The sequence below is a fragment of the Chiloscyllium plagiosum genome, unplaced genomic scaffold (assembly GCF_037043375.1).
Source record: "Chiloscyllium plagiosum isolate Xiang-an unplaced genomic scaffold, Cpla_swu_hap1 HiC_scaffold_5, whole genome shotgun sequence".
Classification (NCBI taxonomy): domain Eukaryota; kingdom Metazoa; phylum Chordata; class Chondrichthyes; order Orectolobiformes; family Hemiscylliidae; genus Chiloscyllium; species Chiloscyllium plagiosum.
Window position 1 is genome coordinate 71,712,748 of NW_028270143.1, and position 10,741 is coordinate 71,723,488.

Genomic DNA, 10,741 nt, shown 5'->3' on the forward strand with positions numbered 1-10,741 from the left:
GGGAAATTGAGGTTGGTAAAGAGGTTCAGCCATGATCTTATTGAGTGGTGGAATGTGTTGAAGATTCCCCTGTAGCCTGCTTCTCTTAAACTCATAGGTAATTAAAATGGGCAGCAATTATTGTAATTTTGTATTCATTTCACATATATCTTCAAGCAATAAGAATGTTTTCCTTTAACACTTTTTTTGGATACAATTGATTCACAGATTTGAAAACAATGAGTGAACGTGTGAAGAACCGCTATTATGTGACCAAAAAGTTGTTCATGGCCGACATGCAACGAATCTTCACCAATTGTCGTGAATATAATCCTCCAGAAAGCGAATACTTCAAATGTGCCAACATCTTGGAAAAAAATTTTTACAGTAAAATTAAAGAAGCTGGACTGATAGACAAGTAAATTCATAACTTTATTTTTTTGTGGTGCTCTGACTAGTTTATGCTAGTTTAATGTACTGTATAGTCTATAGAAGGTCTATCACAATGCTTCCAGTAGCTCCAGAAACTGGCTGCTTAAGATTTTGTGGAAGATTCTTCACATAGCCAGATGCGATTTGAGACAGGGGTTGGATTAGTTTTGCACATGGAGCTTTTCTGCAAAACAATCCTTTCATGGAATGAAAGAGCAGTGAGATCTGGGACACTATCTGTTCTAAACAGGCAGTATTTAGAGCATAGGGCACAGCAGTTCAGGCAGCATCCAAGGAGCAGTAAAATCGACGTTTCGGGCGAAAGCTTTTGCCCGAAATGTTAATTTTACTGCTCCTCAGATGCTGCCTGAACTGCTGTGCTCTTCCAGCACTACTGATCCAGAATCTGGTTTCCAGCATCTGCAGTCATTATCTTTACCAAGTATTTAGAGCGTAGGCATGTGAACACATGCCCACATATCCATAGTTCAGTGATTACCTTGACTTAATGTGAAACTCCACATGTCCGACCACCTGAATAGGGTACTGTGTGTTTCAATGCTGGCTCAGGAGTTTAATGACAATGTCCTCATAAGTTTTTGAGTGAGCTACTGGTGACTGCGTAGGGAGTGTTCAAACCCACACTTTTCAGTTGTTTATCAATCAGTTGATTATCTTACTTTTTGGGGAGGTTGTAATTAACCACAATGATGACAAATTTGTCTGTTTCTGTGGCGAATTCAGTGAGGCAATTCCAATCCAGACAAATCTGAGCTACTTTCATGCTGTCAATGATTAACCAAGCTTGCTGAAGGAACCTGATATGAGTAGATCAGGTTGTGAATTCAGGTTGTGAATTCTTCTCCGTGACCTCTCTATCACTATATGCAAGATCCTCACAGTTACAGTGTAATTGGCAAGATAAGCTGTTCAAATCTTCCTAGTGCACTTTGCAGAAGGGCTACATGGTTTTACTGAGTAAAACTCCACACACGTATGAAGGTTCTTAAACATTGCTTCTTAAGCATGACCCTAATGAGATAATATCTGATAGCCCCAAAAGAAACAGGAGTGGGGACAGTGATGTACTTCTGAGCTTCAAATGATTGTAACTTGCAACTTAGTAGTAAACACAGTGCTGAGTGGCCACTTGTCCAAGTCTGAACAGAGGGTCTGAGGTTTCATGGGGCTAACATAATGTAAAGCCCTCTTCAAGGGGAGATGACTTGTGGCTGCTGTCAGTGGTAGAGGAATAGCATCTGGTCTGTAAGAAAAAAAAGTTTGTCACAACAGGATGTAAAATGTACTGCAAGGTTCACTGACCCTGAAACTTCAAGGTGAACCAACCAAACAAGGCCTCCTATCCCTAGCCAGGGGAGGGAGAAGGTGATGGGGGTGACAGGAAGTCTTCCTGGAAAGCTGTGTGAAAGCAATGGGAGCAGATAGCCACTGATGCCAGTAGACATTGTGGCTTGAGAACCTTGAAGCCATGAAGGAATTCTAATGATCTCATATGTGTGGTCACGACCAGTGAATTTAATATCACCTGCCAGCAAATCTGTGTCAATCATAACTCAAATCTCACATTAATTGGCATCAGGAAGATGAAACGTCTTGTCCAGAACTTAATTCTGGTATAGATCAGAAGGAGGTGATGTTTTGGTAAGCCACCACCCCATCTAATTATGTGCTTTTTCCTCTCATCAAACTCACCACCACCATTACCACCATGCATCGCTTGCTCCAATACAGAAAGTATCTATTTGAGAGGCATGCTTAAAAACATTTGTATGCAATGAGAAATGAGTAGGAGTGGCCCTGACCAAGTTGGGAAGTGGTGGTCACCTGCATGCAATCACTTAAAGAGCAAATCATGGTGCAGCCAGCCGTGGCTAATGTTTCAGCTTCCATAGCTGCAAAAGCAGAGGGGCTCTGCAATTACTCTGAGTACTGCAGGGTGTCTCTGTTTATTATCATGTAAGCTGCATGATGTTGAGGATATCTATGCTCAAAGTAGCTTGTAGGATCTCTGTATAACAGCAAACTAATAAGACTGATGAGGTACGATGGTAGGGGAATGCACTGATACTGTGGAACATTAACCATGCTGTCCTCTCCGGATTATTGTAATTGTCTTCCCTCCTCTGCTGCTCCATGCTTTTGCCCGTCAGCTAGCCAGTATGCTGTCATCATGCCAAGCTGATTCTGGCTGAGGTCAGGCCTTTGACACCTCCAGGTGTGCAAAGTCATCCTTCAAAGCCACCCCAGTAAAAGTCATTTATCTTCTGCCAGGCATGCCACAGCCACTGGCACAGCACAGCACTGGGATATTAGGTCAGGCAAAAGCACAAGGACAACAGGCACTAAGATATTGCACAAAATTAATTAATTGACTTTTCTATGTGGAATATTAGACGAAATGTTTGATAAAGTTTTTTCATGTCAGTATTTATTTCAGCAGTGGGGGTAATACTGTAATAATTCATAAAAGGTATTACATTGTTGTCAAAATGGTGAATTGGGGCATGTATTTAGTGATTGTGCAGTCAGATAAGCTGTTAAAGATAGCATGGATAAAGGGAATGTCTCCTTTCTCATTCAGTCCTTCCTTACCATATAAACTGCTGACAATGACCATGCAGTGTCCTTGCTCCAGCCTGAAAGCAGACCCATGTAAACAAGTTAATCAGTACAACCCCAGTGCTCTGCCCTGTCTGCAGTAAAAGATGTGTTTCAATGAGTACCTCCTTAGTAAAATAGCAACTTCACACATACACACACTTCCCGGATGAGGTTGAGTAGGTTAAATCTGTTCTGTTCCTCATTGGTTGAGCAGCTTGTCTTCATCCATGTTTCCTTGTGTTTTCCTGTGTGCCAGTAGAATTAGAAACAACAACACCCATAGCTAAGGAGCATGCAGAGTGAACAGAACCTTGAAGTGAGGACCAAGTTTTTTTCCCATTTACTACTTCAAGCCCTGCAGATTCTACTAAATTTAACACACAGAACAATACTAACTCAGTATTGTTAGTATTGTTTGCAACAGCTAGCAAAACACAATCAAGCAGCAGTCAACTTGAAAGTAGATGACAATGCTCTTAAGTAGCATTCGGGGAGATGCCCTGATGAACATGTTCAGCTGTGCAAGATTAAGAGCTGGAGTACTGGGCTTCTTGTAGTGGGGTGGTAGAATTCCTACCTCTGGACCGAATGACCCAAGTTCAAGTCCCACCTGCTCCCAAAAGTGTGAAATAACATCTCTGAACAGATTGATTAGAAATGTAAATTAACTTAGGAAAAAAAGCGCTGGAGCAATCAGCTTGAAAATGGCACACAGGTGTCAAGTCAGAGTTATGTGCTGACCAAGGTCCGGTTCTGCTTACTCTGCATACTTCAGGAACACACTTCCAGCTAATGTGCTAACAATTCCACCAAATGGTGTGCATTACAGCTGTAGGCAGGGTGCCCGCAGTGCAAGTGCTATTTTGGATCCAGAACAGCAGCATAGCATGAAAAATATGGGCTCTACACAGCCAGGTTTTGTAATATTCCTACTTCACATCCAAATAAATAGTCTGTGAGTTTCTCAATAATTTAGATCTAAAGCTTGAATTTTCTGAAAGTGTCAGTCACCAGCTGGACCAAAGTCAAATCAATTCTTTAAAGCAGGCATTCTGTATAATGTAATTGCAAGTTTTGTATTTGAAAGAATATACAATTTAAAATAATTCAAGCTATTTAATATCCAGTTACTGTGGGGTGAAATCTAGTTCTCTCATTATATACACAGAGGGAGTCATTTTGTATTTCAGCTTGATTACGTGCCTTCTTTTAAGGGATGAGATTATTTGATTCAAATAATTTTCTGTGCTGTTAAGGTTGGAACTGCCCAAATTCTGCTGGTGAGCTTTGCATCTTAGATTAATCAGCTCACTAAAGCCTAAGTATGAAACTAGCTAGATTATTTAAGAACCATTTGTCTGTTCTAATTAAAATTTGATTAGAAATGCATGTAGTCAATTCCATATTACCAATATTTGCCTAGCAATTTGTATCCTCAGATAAGATAGTAATATTTTATCCAGGGATGTACATTTATATCCAGACCAGGTATTAATAGAATTAATAGCTTATACTTGCTTATGGCAGTTTGAGTTCCCAAACGAGACTGTATTTGCTTTATTGCTGCAAACGTTCAATCTAAAATCTTGAATTAAAAACCATAATAATAACTAATTCATATTCCTAAGTAAAACGATTTAGCCTAGCTTTCCTTCATCTTCAAAGAAGAACTGTCATCCTGCTTTTAGTTGACTTTTATGAACACAGAGACTGGACAGTCTTGCGCTTTCTATAAATGGAGGGAGATTTTAAACAACTAAAGGAGAATGTTTAGATAATGTAAAACTAATCTATTTGCAGAATTAAAAAAATGCAATGATGTGGAAGATGGATTTTGAAGCCCCATACCCAGTGGACCAAAGAATCTCTACAGTGCAAAAAGATGCCATTCAGCCCATTGAGTCTGCATCGACCCTCCAAAGAGCATCCATCCAGATGCAGCCCCACCCACATCCTGTAACCCCACATTTTATCATGACTAATCCATCTAACCTGCACGATTTTGGACTGTGGGAAGAAACTGGAGAACCCGGCGGAAGCCCATGTAGACACAGGGAGAACTTGCAAACTCCACACAGTTACCCAAGGCTGGAATCAAACCCAGGTCCCTGGCACAATGCTAACCATTGAGCCATCATGCTGCTTCTTTGAGATCACCCCCAGACTAGGGTAGGAAAGGACGTAACATCCTGACCACTGAGAATTTAACCCTCCCCCACCTCAAATGTACCACTAAGTGATCAGAATGTCCAGTCAAGGCAGGCAGTAGGATTACTTAATGTATAAATTAGAATCCTTGATTTACAAAAGACCCTATTTTCTATGTTAGGGCAGTCTGTAGTTTAGTTAGATTGGCAGTTTATTCTAAACAAAGAGCAGCCCAGGCTAAATTTTCCTATATTTCTGTGAGGTCAGGGATGCTCACGCAAGATCTACAGAATAAGCTTGTGTTTTTGCCACTCAGTTACCATTGTTGGCCTATAACAGACCTATTGTCTTATGGCTGAAATATGCAGAGGTAACAGCTTGGCCAAAAATGTCTGGCATCTGTCACAATATTTTAGTCACAGGTTAATCAGGTTCAGCTTTCACTGGGGCTGTTGAGTGGCAAAGTCCACATTAAGGGGACATCTGACTCGTTCAGTTCCAGTGAACTGATGAATTGTTCCATTCCTGCCCCCATTTTGGATCTAAATGCTTCCCAGTATGTTTTGTACTATTTGTTAAGAAATGTCAAATTTTGAAATGCCCAAGCAGTTTAAAATTTTAAGTATCACAAAGATGAGCTTCTTTGTTCTCATTTGGATAAACCAAAGCAGCATTCTGGTGTTCCCCAGCCAAACTCCAGAATTTAGATAATACTTTAAAATTCACAATCCCCCATGAACTGCAAATATTTTGACATAAAATTCCTAAAATCAATGTTTTTTTGTTTCCATTCAGATGCATTTCTTAAGAGAAAAAAGTTTTGGTTTCATAATTTGGAATTAAAATAAATTTGTTTAATGAGGATTCAATTATTTTTAAACCAGTCCTTTCATATTTTTATTGATGCTCACCAGAACTGGAGGATTATTTAATTCAGTACATGATTTCTAAAAGGTAAGCCATCACATTACATTTTTATCTCATTAATAGATTTTCCCCACAACAATTTCTTATATCCCAAACAGTGAGGGAAAGAAGAAACCACATACAATGTCTGTGTCTTAAATAATTTCAATAAGTTCTTGGCATTTTCACCAAAACCAAAATCTTGCATACATACAATCATACAAGTTAGGATCAGCTCCTCAAGTCTGCCCTGCTATTCTACATGATGGCTTATCTGCCCCAGATCTCAATTCCTTTCCAGTGTCAGCTCCTTATTGCACTCAACTCCTTGTAATTTCAAAAATCTACCTCCTCTTTAAATACTTGTAGTGATCTAACCTCCACACCCTCTGGGGTATATAATTCCAGTTATTCACTACCCTCTCCACTCCTTTGCATCTCAGTTTTAATGAGTGGCCCCTTATTCTAGTTTGAAATTCCCCACACATGGAAACATCTTCTCAACACCTACTCTGTCAGGCCTCTTCAGAATCTTGTATGTTTCAATAAGATCACCTCACATTCTTCTAACTCTAATGAACAAAGATCTAACCTATTTAGTTCTGAGTCAACCCTATATATTCCAGGATTAAGCCAAGTGAATCCCTTTGAGCTGTCTCCAATGCTTTCTTTCTTAAACAGCGATCTGATAGTTCAATGAGCTCCATTCTCCTATCCAATCCCTATACCTTTTGACTTCATTGTCGACCAACAATATATCTAGTTCAACCTTAAATTAAACTTTCAATACTCTGTTTCCACCATTCCAGAGAAGACAATTCCAAAATCTAACAACATTGAGAGAATAAAATTGTTCTCTTCCAGCTTAAATGGGAAACAATTTAATTCTAAATGGTGTTGCCTGATTCTAACTACTCCTGCAAGTGGAAACATCTTCACACCATCTGCCGTGTTGATTCCCTTCAGGATCCTAAATGTTTAAAAGAGAGAGGTGATCTTATTCAAACTCCTCATTATACAGATGACTTTACATCCACATGCACTCACATTTTTTAGTTCCTTCATTAAAAACTCAATCAAGTTTGTAAGACACAATTTTCCTCGCACAAAACCATGCTAATTATTCCTAATCAATCCTTGCCTTTCCAAATGCATGTCAATCCTACCTTTCAGAATCACTTCCAACAATGTACCCACCACCAATGTCAGACTCATGTCTATCATTTCCAGGCTTCTCCTTTCTTTACAATGGCACAACATTAGCCATGCTCCGATACTTCACCTGATGATAAATTGGTATAGCTGATATAAATATTTCTGATCGGGGCCTGGCAACTTTATCCCAATCTTCCCACAACAACCTGGAATACACTAATCAGGTCCTGGATATTTATCCACTTTTATGCATTCTAGCATTTCCAACAAGTCCTCTTTGTATTGTTGCCTGTTGTAATTATAGTTGAAAAAAAATAATAATTCAGAGAGGTGTACTCAAAAGAACAAATTTTTATAGCTTTGGGCAGCACAATACAAAGACTGTCTTGTAGAAACTTTGTTTCTATCATTTCCATTCGTGTGGATAATGCTGGCATTTATGCTCTGTAGAATTCTTGCCAGATTGACTCAGTGAGGAGAGAAAGGAAAGGGTGGGAAGGTTGGTCACCTGTATTACATAACACTTCACAAGTCCAGATTGTTTGTCCCAAGTAAATTACAGAATCACAGAATTCTCACAGTGTGGAAGGAGGGCATTTGCTCATTGAGTCTGTGCCATCTTCCAAATGAGCAATGAACTGTTCACTAAGTGGAGAATGAAGACTATCTAGCTGACACTGGTGAACTGCTTGATTTATATATAAGTAGACAAAATGCTAATACAACTATAACGTAATGCTAGACAATACCAAAACCCATTTACTTGGGAAATATATTAATGTAATTATGCTTTCCCCTGATAACTCAAGTAGTAAATATTTAAGTGACTGAATATTAATGTGTGATAGTAGCTAAGTGGTCATGAGCAACAGTCTGCCCAAATGATTTGTTTTCGAAGGATATTTTAATTTATCAGAACAAATGTAGACAAAAGTGTAGGTATTTGCTGTGATTTATTTGAAGATTCATATCCTTACAATGCTGAGTTGGGATAGCACAAGCTGTCCACATATTTCATTTATTATTATGGTCTGCAAATCTTTAATGTGTATTCAAGTAAGTATCTCTTTATAGAAATGATATAAACTGCTGACTGAAAGTTGTGCTCATCTTTATTTAAAGCAATTTGTCCTAAATTTAAAGATATTGCAATGACTACGTTTATAAAAAAAACTCATTAAGATTTATTTTCTTAAATATTGCACTATAACATTAACTACTGACATATTGTAGTTAAAATACTGTGATCTAATTGTATCTACATATATCCTTGTTAAAGACTTCTATTCAATTTCATACCATTTCTATAAATTCCTTTATTTCTTTCCAGGTTGGTTTGCAAAATTCAATTTAGAAACTTAAAGTGCTGTCAACAGCATTTGTTTAACAAAATTATTACAAAATATTGTAAAAGGTATCCCCCGTTTCATTTTACTGTGCTATATATTACGAAGAGATTTTCTAGCTTTTAAAATCCAAAGCCATTTTAACTTGTTCTATAAGTAGAAGACCTACTCTGGAGAAATTGTGCAAAGATGATTGTGTACCTGTAGTCTAACTCACAACCCATTTTTCTCATTTCGTGGAGCTTTTCCACGAACATGGAATTAATTGTTTTCAGAATCTTTAAGTTTCAACTGGTGATTGCATTTGTGGATCACCTATATTCGCTATGGTAAACTTGGTAAAAATAATTCTCATTTTCTTTTATATATTTTTTATGGGTAGAATTTCTGATAGCACTTTGCTATTGAAATAACATTTGAATCCTATTGTTAAATTATATATTGGATACCCAATTGGACTAGTGGAACATTTCAAGTTCATTCAAGATCTGGTGTTAACGTTCATAATTTGAATGTAATTCAGTCAAAGTAAGATTCCAAAGCAAACTAAGACTTAAGATGCTATGATCCAAGCCTGTATAGGTTGTGTTTTCCACCAATATTATGAATGCCAGCCTTAATTGGTGGAAAATATTGAACATAAATAAGTCAGATCATTTAACATCAATGCTTTTATTTAGTAGTTAAAACAAAGTAATTTGAAATGTTTATTTTATTTTTCATAAAATCATCAGTAATACAAAATTAGAATGTTAAAACTGAGAGACTAACATAGAGGTTTTCTAAATGTTTCCTTCATTCATTTTGAGGAGGAGGTAGTAGATTTTGTGCAATATTGTAAACTTCACTTTTGTGATTTTTGTAAACTTTTGTACTTGCTGCCGGTACAACAAATGTCATTTGTAAAATTAATATATTGTACCAAGATAAAAATAAATGGTGTAACTTTCAAATTATATACTTGAGTACAAGATATTGCTATATTTAGGTGCTTTGTACTACAGAACTTGAATATTGCTGAAACAAAAAGACATGTTAAAAACACACTTATCAGGACAGATGCAACAATACCAAATTTCAAAGAGAATAATAACTTGTACCACATGAGAAGGTGTTGATTTGTTGGTAAGTGGACTCTGATTAGTGTTAGGAGAAAGTGAGGACTGCAGATGCTGGAGATCAGAGCTGAAAAATGTGTTACTGGAAAAACGCAGCAGGTCAGGATGGTTGACACTGATTAGTGTTAACCTTGAGAATGCACCAAAGAATAGCCATCTCTTATGCTTTTGTTTAAATTTAGAAACAGGAAGTTACCACTGATTGGTTGAGGCAATAGTAATGGGGAGTGCAGCAGGGAACAGTCACTGCTTTGCTTATGTTTAATTGAAAAAGGTGCGGTTCCTGGATTTGGTCTTCTCGCAGATGATATTACCCTGGACGTGAATATGGCAAGCATGTAACTGAACCACATTGCAATGCATACTGACTACCTTAAGTTGATTGTTAATATTATTGTTACCATATGTATTTGGAGTTGTGCAGCAAGTGCTGTACGGTCATAGAATTAGTTTCCAATATTGGTTCTCTTAATTTGGGTCACTATCTTCCCCCCACTCAAACATCCAATTTAACAGGATGGCATATTATTTTTTCAACTTTGATTTTTAAAATTCAGCCATTATGTAATATTATCTCTATTATTTTTCAGCAAACTGGTATTATTATGTCAGCTATCACAGGGCAGGACAATATCCAAATAGATACTATAAGATGACACTGATGGCATCTGCTAAAATGGACTGCAGGCAAGATTTAATTTTGTACTAAGAATAATGAAGTGGTGAGTGTATAAGGGTGTCGAAACAGAGTACGGAAGCTTCAGACTACCTAAACACAGATTTTCACACTTCCCTGCAGTTATCCAAAACTCAACGAAGAATGTAAAATTTGCAATTCATCTTAGCTCTGGACATTAGAATTTAAGGCATGACTATTAAGTGTAACTTAAATAACATGCTAAACTCTTGCTTTACAAGATGACACATGGACAGAAATTGTTGTCTGCCATAATTTCCAGCTGTTGGTGCTGCCAATTTTTAGGAATATATATAGATTTCATTTACAGCTTGTCTTCTAATGAAATCCATTGAGTT

General features: G+C 37.5%; 1 protein-coding gene across 5 annotated transcripts in view; it reads left to right on the forward strand.

Annotated features, from left to right (window-relative positions):
- kat2b (K(lysine) acetyltransferase 2B) overlaps positions 1-9,544 on the forward strand; it is a 74,633-nt gene extending 65,089 nt beyond the window's left edge. For 3 of the 5 annotated variants that reach the window (XM_043690215.2, XM_043690218.2, XM_043690217.2), the window contains 2 exons: positions 208-397; positions 4,834-9,544. In XM_043690215.2, the coding sequence (XP_043546150.2) occupies positions 208-397; positions 4,834-4,852 (209 nt within the window). In that variant the 3' untranslated portion in view covers positions 4,853-9,544. Of the gene's footprint in view, positions 1-207 lie in introns of all 5 variants that reach the window. The other 2 variants (XM_043690216.2, XM_087987298.1) reach the window with 1 other exon arrangement.
- Positions 9,545-10,741: the final 1,197 nt, after the last annotated feature.